Raw genomic sequence first — 15,251 nt, forward strand, 5'->3', positions numbered from 1 at the left:
CGAATTTAAGAAATGTATGTTCCTCTATCTATTAAACAGGGATGACCATTAGCAATTTAAAAAAATGATTAGCAAGTCACAGCTTAGGTTTGGATTTTAGTGTTGGATCATTTGAGAGGTTGAACACATTTCCATTCAGAGATTTAGAAAATATCACTTTGAAGAGATATACGAATATTTGTTTTAAAAGTGAAATTTCATATATTAAAGAATAGCATCCTAATTACTAAAGACAAGTTGATAAAACTCAATTATATGATACGCACAAATTTATCTTTGGAAGAGTATGTCCAAAAAATAGCAAAGAGTGTCTCTCCCTCCGTGAATTTTTGTTTTGTTTTGTTTTTGTTGTGTGCAGTGCTGGGGATTGAATCCAGGCTTTGAGCATGGTAGGCAAGGCTGTCATGACTAAGTTACTCCTCAGCCTGCCATGATTATTTTATGTTCATAAATATAAACAATACATCATATTAATTAAACACTTGGACTCTGAAGCCACGCTGTCACAGTTTTAGTTTTTATGTAGTCACTCACTAACAATTCGACTTGGCTGTGTTTATACTATTTGTTTAAATTTCTTTACCTATAAAAGGGGAATGATAGTATCAGTGTCTTTGAGTTGTGGAAGAATAAAATGAACAAATTTATATAAAGTAATTAGAATAAAATCTGGCCTAGACAGGCCACAGAAAGGGATATTTGTAATTACAGTGATATTGCCCTCTATCTCAAGGAGTACACATGCTACAGCTAAAGCATACCACTCTCATTCATTTATTCATTAATTAATTTTTTTGCTTACTCAGTGTTTAATTCATTAAGTAAATATTTACTTGTTGCTTACATAATAGCAAGTCCTGTGCTTGGTGATATGTGAGATCAAATATTCTATCAGTCAATGACCTTGCCTTCTCAAGAAATAGTCATTTAATGGAAAAAAATATATAAAAATGGCTAAAAGGTCTGGGAATGTATCTGAGTGGTACAGTGTTTGCTTAGCATGCATGAAGCCCTGGGTTTAGTCCCCAGTGTCATACATAAATGATTATTATAGTATAATATACAAATAGTACAATAAGAGCTTCAAATTGTTAGACAAGAATTCTGCATATACAAATATTTAATCAAATTATAGAGTACATTTTTATATTTTGTCTTTGTTAACAGATTTAAAGAATTGTACTAGGGTTCAGTAGCACCTCAACATTCAGAAAACCATGGTAGAGAGAGATCATGAAAAATCATCCTGAAGTTCCTTATTCATTTTAGCAATATATTATTTCTGATTGCCATGATAAGATTGTCAGGATGATAAAAAAATTTAATATCTGACATTTGTTCCTAATTTGTCACATTCATTAATAGTTCAGTTTTGAAAATCAGAATGTGATTTAAAATCTTTAACAGCAAAAAGTTAATATGGTTGTAAGATTTAATTTTTTACTTATTTCTTAAATTTATTTATTCCTTCAATGTTTTGACTATTTAAACCATTTAAATATTAACAATATGCTAAAGAACTATAAATATGTACATTATGTTGAAATTCATACTATTCTATAATATTGCCCATGGTTTATGTTATTTATTATAGTAAAAAATCAAACTCATGGGAGAAACTTAAACAAGGGTATTATAGTACAACTCTTACATGGTAATGATGTTTTTCTTTTAAACATAAATACTAAGCAATATTAAGATGGTAAAAGATGTGATGTGAACTAGTATATTTTATTAAACATCAGAGGTTCTTAAAATAGGGTAATTCAAAGTTCCTAAACGATGAAACTGTACTGTAGTATATTTTAAAGTATATCCCATCAGATATGCCATCCCTGTTTCTGCAAAGTGGATGTGATCATGTCCAGATGACCTACATGCTACTAGGCTTTTCAAGAGTAACTTACTGTCACAGGATGTATGTATGTCACGTTAGCCAAGAGGCTAACCACAAAGACAAATCATTCAGTTATCTCTGTGGCATTCAAGAGACACTGCCATCCTTCTGGGGTTTTGAGCATTTTAAGGAACATTCTGATTTGAAAATTGGGAATAGCGTTAGCTGTAACAATTCATTGGTTACTCAGTTTTTCATAAACACTAGAACTAATTGCAGAGGTAACATTAGTATAGGTTTCTCTCCTTTTAACTGCCAAACCTGTGTTCTCTCATCTTCATTCTTTTCTCATCCAGAAACGCTATGGTATATTAGCAATGTAGCTTTCATTTTATTAAATCTTTAAGTTATATTTCAAACTACAGTTTTGAGTAAATATGTTATCTGCACTGATAAAATATTTCATCCATGATTATTTACTTACTATTTAATTTTATTAAAGCTATGTGAAATTCCGGCTACTCCACGATGAATGTTTAAAGAAAACCAATGAAGAGTCAATTAAAGCCATAATTAATCTATGCTTCAAGATAACACAACACATTAGAAAAAAACTCTCAAAAAACAAAGCCCGTTGAATCGACAATCCTCAGTTGGCAGATGTGTTTCAGTTTGTCCTATTATTTATGTAATTTTTTCCTTTTTCTCAGCTCAGAGACATTTTTATACACACGTGTAGACTTCAGTAGGGATTAAAAATACTCAGATGCCCATGTTATTTGGGGACAAAATTTCCTTTGAATAAGAAATGCGTCACATGAGGCTGAGTTCTATAGTGAACGTAGTAAGGTTTTAAGTTTGATGATGGACAGGGGCCAGGAGGCCCCAGACACAGCTTAGAAGCACTGTGTTACTTACGGTTAAGAGGGAGGCTCGCGTTGGTCGTGCCCAGCTTGTTGGCGGCCACACACGTATAATTGCCGAAATGCTCCTGTGTCACATTGGTAACAGTGAGAATGGATCTTGTGCTAAAATTTTGAATAATAATTCCTTGTTGGCCATTGAAGAGCCTAGAAAACAAACAAACATTATGTAAATAAGAATGGCAAACACTGGTTTCATATTTATCTTAGATGGGGTCATAGTAAACCACAGACAGTTCGAATACACTGATTTTATGCTATAGCATGATGATAGTGCAATGATATTCTCCTTTACTTTTCTTCTTTGTTCTCTTTTTCTTCCTCCTCCTCCTCTTCTTTTCCTTCTCCCATTTCTTCATCTTTCTTCTTCCTCCTATATCTCTTCCCTTCCTCTTCCTCTTCCCTTTGCTTTTCCCTAATTGTTCTCTGTAGCAGTTCCTATGCATACAAGCTTTTCAAACCAAATAAATTCATTTGTTTTAAACTCCTAAAATGGCAAGGCCACATGGACATACTTCTGTGGTATTTGAATCATGCACCTCCTTTTAAAATGGAATCCTTAGCTGGGCATGGTGGTGCACGCCTTTAATCCCAGCACTTGGGAAGCTCAGGCAGGAGGATCGCTGTGAGTTCGAGAGCAGCCTGGGCTACATAGTGAGTTCCAGGTCAGTCTCAACTATATAGTGAGACCCCGTCTCAAAACAAACAAGCAAACAAACAAACAAAAAAACAAAACCAGGAATCTTAGGTACATAATAAGTAGTGCATAAAATCAGTAGAGTCCAAGAGATGATCCCTTAACACAAGCTTTATTGAGCTCCTTTCAATGGACTCTTTAAGAAAATTTCTGTCTAAATAGGAATTCTTTTGTAAGGAGGCTGCCAACAAGATGTGAGCTCTACCTGACTGATTTCACACGCTGGTCACGTTAGCAGCTATGTAAACTCACAGCCCAAATGGCACTGTAGCTGTTCCTCTCCGGTATGCTCACTTTGGTACCAAATATTTCTTTAATTGTGGATATACTAATAAATGACATCCCCTGGGAGTTTAAGTTGAACTCCTTTGCATTACGCTACACGGAATAGTGAGTTAGGTCAGTCTCAACTATATAGTGAGACCCCGTCTCAAAACAAACAAGCAAACAAACAAACAAAAAAACAAAACCAGGAATCTTAGGTACATAATAAGTAGTGCATAAAATCAGTAGAGTCCAAGAGATGATCCCTTAACACAAGCTTTATTGAGCTCCTTTCAATGGACTCTTTAAGAAAATTTCTGTCTAAATAGGAATTCTTTTGTAAGGAGGCTGCCAACAAGATGTGAGCTCTACCTGACTGATTTCACACGCTGGTCACGTTAGCAGCTATGTAAACTCACAGCCCAAATGGCACTGTAGCTGTTCCTCTCCGGTATGCTCACTTTGGTACCAAATATTTCTTTAATTGTGGATATACTAATAAATGACATCCCCTGGGAGTTTAAGTTGAACTCCTTTGCATTACGCTACACGGCTTGCATTTCACTGCAGCTAAATGCAGATTAAAATAAGTAGTCACGTTTGGTTATTCTAGGAATTACTTACATTTCATGTAAGAGCTGAATTTGTCTTATCCGAAATGTAAACTTTAATCAGATTAGCAAAACTTTGAGTTGAATAAACACTGAACAAAATTTAACTTGAGCAATAAATCGAATGATCCCCAACTGTGAGATAAGAAAATAAGGCATAAAATATTATGGATGTGGCACCTTCTGCCCCTTTGTTTTACATTTCCAACTTATCAGTTATCTATGCTAAATTCCCATAGTGAGCACTGCATATTTTTATGCACCACATTAATAAGTTCATTTTAAGCTAATCATTCTATGTTGGGTATAAAATCACAGATTCAGTGCCCTGCGAGCTTCAACAGTTGAGCTCAAATCAATTTGCCTATGTCTGTGTCACAGATACATTCTCTAGAGGACTCAGCAACTCCCCAGAGTACTAAATCCCTGTTATGCCCCATCTACCAAAACCAGGACTGTTTTGCTGTTGAAGAACTGAGGAGAAATGAAGCAGGATCTTCTGCCGGCTACACTCTGGGGAGGCATTCTTGAGGGAACACATGCAGACCCTCTGAGGCACTACTCCTTACGGCCTCTTTCTGAGAGAGCTGGCTCTCCGGTGCTGCCCTGCAGCCACAGAAGTCGCTGAGTCATGCGTGTCCTAGGCTGCCTGGGCTTACAGGGCCAGTTCTGGCCTCTGGCCAGAGCCCTGGGTGCATCCTGATGGCAAGGCCATTGCTCCAACCCTGCTACTCAGCTCAGTCAGGCAGGAGAATAGGGCAAATAAAAAAGAAAATATTTTCCCTGGGGGATTTCCCTTGTGTTAAAGGCAGCTACATTTCTCAAGATCCAGAGAAGTCCAAAGCTTCCTTCCTCCTGCAGTTGAAAGTTTTAGAAGCCATGACTCTTCCAATCCCCTTCGACACTCTGTTCTCCTTGGCGGATACCAGGGAGGACCTTGGCAAAAACTTTGAGACAGCGTGACCACTGGGAAGGTGTATTTCTGTAGAGAAGGACAACTGTGATTTTCTTGCTGGAATCTGGCACTGGGAGCTTTCTTAGATATTCAAATCAATAGTGACAAGCGGCTTTAAATTGAGGCAAAGATGAGCTTTATACTGAGTGATTAGGGAAAAAGCAGAGCAACACATGAACTCTGCCCTTGAGTGGTCAAAGTCCAGGGAAGGAGCCAGACATGAGAACAGGTGTTTGCCCCAGCCCAACACACCCACCCTCTGTTACTGGATGTAGAAATCTGAGGTTCTGTCCATGATGCTTTCATGCGCTTAAAAATAAATAGTGAAAGAGTTCTTTAATTGATGACTTTTTTTTTTTAAGAAACAGATTTAATCCTAGATGGTTGTCTATAGCAGTATTTTCCATAATGAGAACCATTCTTGTATTGACTTAGATCCCAGTATAAAAGATGCTGTCTGGTAGCCTCTCACTGCCAAGGAAGAGAATGAAATTCTGTGCAGGTAGAAGTTAAATATGGTCTAGTTTTCTTCAACAGTGGATCATCAGCTCACAGTGCTTATGTGAGAACCTGCGGTCATTTTTCTTTGTTGCATCTGTATCATAGGGAATATGGTTATAAGGTGCTTCTATGACCACAGACCCTGCTGTTTTCTACCTTCTGTTGCCAAAAAAACTGCTCCTTTCGAGGACCATTACTCTTACTTTTCTTCCTTCTGCTTTTTGCCAATGCCTCATAAATCTGCGAACCACCTGTATTTGCTTTGCCAGCTGATGCTGCCAGCTCCTAAGTGACACGGCCTGACCCACTAACTAGTCCTGAATTAGAATAGACCCCTGCATTTTCCAGTGTCAACCAGAAGAAGCACAAGGAAGGGATGCTTATAATGAGGGGTGCTTACATTTCTGACTCAGGAAGCATTTGCAGACCTTACAGTCACAACCTCCCTCAGGCTCTCACTATCTGGGATGAGCAGACGGGCCTGTAGCAGCCTCGCCACAGAAAACCTGACCGCACAGCCACCAGCACCAGCTGTTGAGGTTGCAAAAATAAATGTAGCAGCTGCCACTTCATCTTATTTATTTTTTTATATACATCCAGCCTCACTCCACATTTTGGGATTACTGCTCACTCTATGTCTTTCCAGGTTAGGAATCACAATAAACATGGGTTTGGCACCATGATGCTATTTTTAGTCTTTTTGGTGTGAGCAGGAATACTTTATATATGGAATGCGTTAGCTGTTCTCTATATATTTATGATGGAAGTCAGCCAATGCTAAAAGATTTCAGTCTTGCGCACAATAGCGTTTGGTGTGCTGAGAATGAGGAATTGACAATGAGAAATCATACAAGCATTTTCAAAAGTGTGCGTCTTCACAGCACTAATCTGTGAACTAATCTTCACAGCAAACCTAAGACATAGGTGTTATTAGTCCCATTACACATGTGGGAAAACAGTCGTTTAAAAAGAATGAACTCACTTATCTTTGTACTATTCGGATTTCAAGTCCATGTCCTTTATTTGCATCCTCTCCCAAGAACAGTCAACCTGCAAGTTTCTGAGTAGAAACCTGGATACTGTTTTTGAATGTGGGGAGACAAGTCAGAAATCACGGGTGCTTTAGGAAAACGGACCTCAGCTAAGGAATAACACCAATGGGGCTAGCCAGGCCTGATGGTGGACGCCTGTCATCCCAGCACTCTGGGAGGCTGAGGCAGGAAGATCAGAAGTTGAAGTCTACCCAGGACAGCTTAGTGATCTAGCAAGATCCTATCTCAGAACATAAAAACCAAACCACAACAGAAAAACCAAACTGGGGTTGTAGCTGAAAAGGTCCTGAATTCTATCCTCAGCCCTGAAACCAAACCAAACCAAACCAAAACAGAACCCTGAATGGAACTAAAAAGTCAACTAGCATGTGATGTCTACGCCATGAAACCCAGGTGCAATCCAGAGAGTGAGTCTAAAGGGCTCAAAAGTCAAATGCAAAATCAGCTTCATTCTACTCAGCCATGTGTGTATTCCGCGGCCAGAGGCTGCATGGCTACTTATGTGGGGCCTGGGTATGCCCTCTGGTGCAGCCCCCACCGCAGGTGTGGTCAGCCTCCGATGCAGGGCATCCTTCCGACTGCTTGTCTGTGAAGGGAAGCGGGAAAGGGCTTCTCTCCTCCCACTTCTTCAAGCTGTCTCCAACATACACGTGGCCCTCACTGCGTACTGCTTGTTTCCCTAAGTGTTCGCTAAACATTTAGATGATAGGAAATCCCTCTTCATGGTGAATAAGCAAAATGTCATCAAGAATGGCCAAGTGCACACTGACCGAGTGACAAAGCTGTGCTCTTCTGGAGTACTTTCAAAATGGCACCTAAAGTTCAAGTGCCAGGGATGCTGTAGAATTATTCCACTGTCTGACTTGGGATGATGAATTCAGTTGTAAGTTATCATACACTTGTACGATCTTTGAAAAAAAAATCATGTTCATCTTCCTCATTAAATTATATCTTTGTTAGGGCAAACTTTCTGAATGGTTCCATTACTCACTGTACTCAACCACATAGTAAAAGGGCTCTGGGTACTTCTTAGGTAGGCACAGAGTAAGTAACTGTCACATGTTTGACTTCATAAATTATGCTATTCGGTCTTGTAATCCTGAGTTTTTTCATTTGTGAAATGGGAAAAATGAAGCCAACAGCAAAGTGTTAAGTATATTCTAAAAATAAAATCTATGCAGTATTTATGCATATATATATATATATATATATATATATATCACAGCGGACACTGGATTATGATGGGTGATATTATTGTTCAATGATAGGGTGTGTTTCTCAGACAGAACAGATACATTTCCTCTCTGATGGCAGCCAAATATTAAATATTGAGCATACAGGAAATTATTTTTTAAAGAAAAGATCTAGGGCAGTGACTGAAGAGATCGTGGCATCGTGATTGCAAGATGTGCCAAACCTTGTATCAATTGCATGCATATGATAGAACTAATCTAGGTTTTCACAGATGTGCTGGGTAGATAACAAAAAGTAGAAATAAAAGGGAGGCGGAGTAAAAACTGCCGGAAACCAGAGAGAAATGGAAATGTATGTGAATATGCTGCTATAGCAACCTATTGGTTTATTGTATTGTTTGATACTTAAGGCCGGAAAACAATATGGCATTGTTTATTCCTAGGAACAGACTGAAGAATATCATGCCTCACTGTGCCAGCCCCAAGGGGTTTCTATCTTTAGTTGTGCATTTGAATAAATTAATGTTATTAGAATACATTAGGGTACTTTAATGATTCTAGCTTTTATTAAGCTATTCAAAATGTATGTCTTGTTTATTTTATCAATTTTAATGAAATTAATAACTTTGGAGAAGAGGTTTGGGGCCTCTTTACTTGGGATGGTTGGACTCCCTTGGGGAGGCCCCTCCCACAACCCTAAATCAAATAAACAAAAGCTAAAGTGCAGGTTTCAAACCTCCCCTGACCCCAGTGTGTTTCCGTAGCCCTGACAACCGGATCTAGGACTGAATTTTTCCCCTCTGCTTGAACCACTCCTCTAATACCAGTGTGCCCAGGATTTTAATGTCAAAGTTCACTCTGCAGTATAATGCTGGTAAGACTACATGCCCAGCAACGGAAGGGGGAATGAGCACCATCCAGCTTCCTTTCTCCCATTACCGTACATGCTGGTTTGCTCACGTCCTGCAGTCTAAAATGACAGGATCAATTTGTACAAATACTCTCTTATCAGTTTAACAGTGAATTCAAATGAGATTGGCTCCACTTCGTAATGATTAAAGGTTATAACTTGTTCTTGTAGTATTGTGTGCTAAGTATTGTAGGCAAGATAGTGAACAAAGAGTCCTTCCTCCTGGGCAGATTAAAGTTGCTAAGAGAGATGGACAGATAAATGAAGTTGAGGATAGTTTAATAAGTGCTTTGATAGAGGTGAGCACAAGAGAGAACATTTAGAGAGTCTCCTCCCCAAATTAAAGCAAGGTCTGGATAGCTTTCCTGAAAAAGGTAACATGGGTGTGAGACTGAAGGACAAGTGGGAGGCATAGGGCCAAGGTCGCCAGGGATGGGTGGGTGTAAGGAAGGAGCTGATAAGCAAAGGAAGGGGTTGGGCCGGGGATTTAGCTTAGTGGTACCACTGCCTGCCTCGCAAGTGCAAGGTTCCAAGTTGAAAAAACAAAAAGGAAGGGCTCAACACATAAAGAGGGCTGAAAGAGAGAAAGACTGTCACGGTTTGGAAATTTCAATCTTGCAGAATGACCATGGCTCAGGTTGTGAGAATCAGAACGGCACGTTTCATAGCCAGAGGGGTACAGAGGGGCAGACTTGGAGGTCCCCCCATGCCAAATGTGGAGCTAGGTCTCAGGCCCAGGACAACGGTGAATTCCTAGTAAGCTTTGTTTGCAAAGTGCTAGATATTTAGTTTGGCACCATCGCTATGTATTTTAAGAGCACAACTAAATTCTACCTGTTCCCTGGAGGACTCTGTACACAATAGTAACACCTCCTCCACAGGGTATCCCAAACCCAACGTATCACGGTCCCTCCTGGGCCTCTTTTCCTGTACTCCCGTCTCAGCTATTGGTCTCACCATTCATCAGGGCATCGACACAGACAACTCGATTCATCTTTGAGCGGTTCCTTCCTTGTATCTAACCGGTCACTGAAATAGACAAACACTGCTCTTTCTCCTTTATAATCGGGCAGCCAGTTCTCTAGTTGGTGTTGTCTTCAGCTCCCCCGCCATTCCTCCCAACCGCCTGAAAAGCGCTGTGCTAAGATATCCACACTTCATTTACTACAATCCCTTCTCAGCGTCTATGGAACCCGGTCCAAATGTCTTTCCATGATGAAGACCCTCTCAGTCTTCCCCTGAGGTGTCTTTCTAGACTTACTTCCTCTTACACCTAAATTAATATCCTGCACAGCCAAGCGCTTAAAAACACAATAAAGTAACCTCTTTGAACAATGGCATCACCTTGCCCACCCCTACACCCTCACCTCCTCCTCCTCACAGTGTGTGGAAATGCTTGCTCAGTCTCTGGTATCCAGCAATAAAACCACCTTGTCCCCGGCTTCTCTTTCCCTCTCTGCTTCCCCACTGTAATGGTTTGAGCATCTTTTCCTCACCATGCTCCTCTGGCAACCTGTTTCTTCCATGAAGCCAGCTGACCACGGCCTGAAAGTGTTTACCAAAATAACCCTCTCCTTCTGTAAGTTGTGAGTGTCCGGCATCTTGTTCTACTGATAGAAAAAGTGACTGAGACAGGAATGAAATAGCACCAGAAATAAATAACATAAAGTAGCATAAAAATGAGAAAGTATTAGAAATGCAAGTTCTTCAATGCAGAAATTCCTTTCACTTCTCAAATTTCACAAATTATTTCACAGATGATAAGTGCCCAATGTATATTTATTGAGTGAGGAAATAGAAATTTAAATTAGCAGGGAAATTCTTTTTATGTTTTTGAGATAGGATATTGTGGTGTTGCCTAGGCTGTCCTAGAAATTTTGAGCTCAAGCAATTCTCCTGCCTCAGGCTCCTGGGTATTTAGGTCTTTGGTTACCTGTGACCACCACCCAGCCCAGGGAAAATCATTATTCACCTAAAATGGCAACAAGATTATTTTTACTACCATTCTACATCAAAAAATCTAACTTTTAACTCTTGTAAAAATGTCCTTGTAAATGAGAGGATGGAAGAGAAAGAGAGTAAATATTTTTAGTTTCTTCTCTGTAATCAAAGTTGTGGTGCGAAATTTAGAAGTATCAGCCATGGAAGTTGGAAAATTAGGTTTTCTGTTTCTGGCCCATAGTTCCTTTCAATATATACTTTCACATTTATAAGACAGTTTTACTTTTTAGGTGTAATACACTTGGAATTATGCAAGGAAAGGGTAAGAGTACAGTGGATATTAGTTTACAAACTTAATGTGTTCCGCAATTCTTGGGAAGGTGACCATAGTCTGTCATTCACCTGAAGCAGAGTTTATGGACAGCAGCAACATTTTGTTGAATGTTTCTGTTTGGGAACCGAATTATTTGTGAACAGAAGCATTCGTGAACTGAGGTACTACTGTATGTATTGCGTGGTATTACACATGTTGGAGGACTAGAAAGTCAATACATGGGGTAAGAGTTGCATGCTGTTAAAACTGCCTCTGAGAATTTCTTAAACATCTTATTTTAAGCATCCGTACTTTATGACAGAGTGAGTATCACACAGTGAGCACAAAATGACACGATGGAGTTTGAGAAGAAAATAGCGGACTGTCCATTTGTGTTGTATTTTTATCTTATCTTTGAAATTGTGTAGTCTCATAGGGCATTTGCCATATGCAGTGTGTAGTTCAGAATTGCATACATGTAAGCAAAAGTCACAATGCATACATTCTTAATTTTTGCTAAGTTTCAAATTTTACTCATAGGTATGTTCCAAAAAGTGTTGCTGATCACTGCTTCACATGAATGTCCAGGATTGAGAACTAAGTGAAATAGTTGGCTCGTTATAAGAGCCATGCTATAATATGATATGGCCATGCTATAATAAACATATCTCCAACATTAGAACTTCTCATAGAATGGAAAGATGCTCACTCCTTATTATAGGAAACAAAGACCAATTAAAAGCGTTCCATGTTAGATATCTATTATATATGTTTTTGAAGCATCTATACTGAGCAAAATAGAAATAGGTGTATATCTCTTTTTCTTTATTTCATCTTTCTCATGTAACATCCAAACTTTGAGGGAACTCTGTGTACGTGAACAACACACAGACATTTTGGAAAACTATCATATATGGCAATACTTTGAAAATCATAGTGTACAGAAATTATAATGCAATGTGTTTATCATTTATACATGGATAAGTCACATGAAAAATGCTGTGAAAGAGGATCACTGAAGCCACCCCCAAAGAAATATGGGCAGTTATTTGGGGGTTTCCTTGCAAATATTGGAAGTGGAAGGGGACCTCTTTCCTGCATTCCTTCAATGAAATGAAGACTGAAAAGAAATGTCTAGACAATTAGGTAGTAAATATATAGACCAGGAGGAGAGGACTGCTCGCCACCCTTGAATAATGTTTCTTGGTTCATCTGAGCCCTGGAGAGCCAAGGATGAAAACATCATCATTACCTAAGGTAAAAGCCTAACAGTGCCTGGGGCAAAATTGCTCATCACACTTGTGTAAGGCGAGCACAGAACCCACTACACAACACTGTGCATGGCTTAGTGTAAATATTTTCCTACTCATTCAAAGTCTCCTGGATACCTTTTGTGTATCTGCTCAGGCTTTATGCGCATAGATAACTCAGTCTTCACACCTGTAAAACAGTAGTTGTCATCATATTTTCTTTGTAGTGAGGTGGTAAAGAAAGACTTAAAAAGGTAAAGAATAAGTTTGAAAACTGCTGCCTAAAAAGTCAAGAGTGTATACTTCCCATACCGTCAAAGATAAAAATATTATGATTTTAGGTGAACACATTTTTATCTGACAGATTAATAATCTGTAATGTCTGAACTATAAATTTGTTTTTTCCATGAGGGCAATTTATACTGATCTCACCGGGAACTTTGGCACCCCTACTTTAAGTTATGATGGGGGACTGAGCAAGAATCACTGTTCAAATTAAAGAATTCTAGAAAGCATTGCTAAGATTGGCCTTTTGCCTAGAAATAGGCAAAGTGAATACAATACTATTTAAACATTTGACTTAGGCATTTAATAAATATTTCATTTTAATCTACAAATAATAACTATATATAAACTTCATGCATATATGTAGGCATTATGCACAAAGTGAAATTTTGTTATACTTATCCATTATGGAATTATTAAATCCAAGACAATTCACATATCTACCATTTAAAAGCCTGGAGCCAAAAGACTGGCAATGAGAAACCAGAAGTCACAGCTGTCTAGGCCTCAGGCTTGAATTTTAGAAAATCAAGAAAAAGATTAAAGTCCATAAGCATACGACAAAATTCCAACCAACGGAAATGGCACAAGACGTACACAACCTATGACTCATTAGACTTGTTGAGATGTGAGCTCATTAAAATCTGTGGTTTTGGCTTTAATTCAAGCGAATTTTACTGCTGTCAATGTATTCATTTAATTTCATGTCATTAAAGACATTATTTGCTTATTAGTACTTTGGAGGTTTGTAAAATATCCTGTAATCGCATATAAAAAGTATATTACTTATCGACCTCTATTATGAAGAAAATAATGTTTATAGCGGCACAGTTTGTAATAGCTAAAATTTGGAAACAGCCCAATTGCCCATCAATTGGAGACTGGATAAAGATGTGGTTTTTCTATAAAACGGAGTACTACTCAGTCATAAAGAATGAGAAACTAGAGATATTTATAGCTAACGTGGATGCGCATTGAGGCCCTCCTCTTAAGGGTAAGTAATAGGACACACATGTGTAAATACTGACCAGTTTCTGTGGTGTGAAAACTAAAAGTGTAGATGAGGATCAGTTGTGTAATAGGAAGAAAAGGTCTAGAAGTGTAGAGAAAGTGGGAGGTATGGGGGAAAGGGAAAAGAAAAAATACGTGAAAAGGAAGAACATGGAAACAATATCTTTGTAAACATGGAAGGTGGAGGGGGTGAAGGGAGGGCTGGGGCATGGGGAAAAAATAAGAACCAAGTCATATAAAGGTACACGATCCCAATGGTGAATGTAACTGTATTGTATACCTAAAATGTACTAATAAACAATGAAAAATAAATGAAAGACAATTTAATTTTTAAAAGAAGACACTCCAGGATTCCTGACTTGCAGAAACTGTTTAAGATAATAAATGTTTTGGGGTTTGAGCTGCTATGTTTGGTGTTAATTTGTGGATTAGCAATAAATAACAACCGCTTCTCAGCCTTTTGGCTAAGATCAAGTGTAGCCATAAATAACAAATAGTAGCATAGATACAAGAGAAAGGATATGGGCTGAGAGACTGCCAGATCTAAAACGTGGTAACTTTAAGCTATGTATTCTTGGACTAGCTATTTTTAGTGTCTTATATCTCAGTTTTGTCATCAGGAAATTAAGGACAGTTAATCCTTATCTCACAGAAATCTGGAAAATAAAGGACATAAAAAAATGTAAAGTCATATTAAGTGTTTTTTTTTTTCTTCATAAGTGTGCATTTCCTTCTCTTCTCTAAATTGTGCTTAATTTTAGAATTATGTTTTTTAAGGGCCACATGCTGATTATTCCCAGGGCAGAGAAAGGGATTTTATAGGACGCTGGAGAAATACGGGCATAGCTAGAGGTGTCAGCAGCCTCTGGGTTTGGATCCTTAGTTGAATGAAAATCTGGCTTTGAAAAACACAAAGCTTGCGCAAACTATCTCTAGTTATTTGTATGAGCCCCAAGTAACAAAGATCTCTAGAAAACAAAACCTCAGCACTGGAAGCCGTTTAGCTCCGACCTGACAGGACCTCTGACAGGGTCTGGTTCCCCATCAGGACTCAAGAAGACAGCTCTGAAAGATGCTGTATCTGGGCCTGCTGTGAACCCCACAGGTCTTATCCGTCTGTGCTGTTGACTAAATTAATTGGGAAGTTACTAGTTAGTTGTTTGTATGGGAGTCTCTAATTTTGCAAATCTCTAATCAACCTGAAATACCTTTACCACTAAGAAATGATCAACATATATGGTGAACGTTGCAATTAAATATTTATTATGGTAAAAGGTGCACTGCCATCAATCTCCCCGCCACGTCCTCTTGCTCTGAGCTCACTTCTTTCATTCTTGCCCCTTTATAGAGTAGTTTTGAAAAGCTTCTTCCAGGAATGTCTGTAGGAGATGTGATCCCAATACTGTGGATTGCCATCCAATGGGAAGACGGGCTCCTGAAAGCACGGAGGTGTGATCGCTTTCACCTTATTCACTGGATGTAGTACCTTGTGGCTCTTCCCCCAAGGC

At 38.7% G+C, this 15,251-nt stretch overlaps 1 protein-coding gene across 1 annotated transcript in view; it reads right to left on the reverse strand.

Annotated features, from left to right (window-relative positions):
• Positions 1-15,251, reverse strand: part of Negr1 (neuronal growth regulator 1) — a 761,458-nt gene that overhangs the window by 166,077 nt on the left and 580,130 nt on the right. The window contains exon 6 of the mRNA XM_010605125.1: positions 2,756-2,907. Within this exon, the coding sequence (XP_010603427.1) occupies positions 2,756-2,907 (152 nt within the window). The remainder of the gene's footprint in view (positions 1-2,755; positions 2,908-15,251) is intronic.

This window comes from Fukomys damarensis, unplaced genomic scaffold, assembly GCF_012274545.1.
Source record: "Fukomys damarensis isolate Sample0158 unplaced genomic scaffold, DMR_v1.0_HiC HiC_scaffold_33, whole genome shotgun sequence".
Classification (NCBI taxonomy): domain Eukaryota; kingdom Metazoa; phylum Chordata; class Mammalia; order Rodentia; family Bathyergidae; genus Fukomys; species Fukomys damarensis.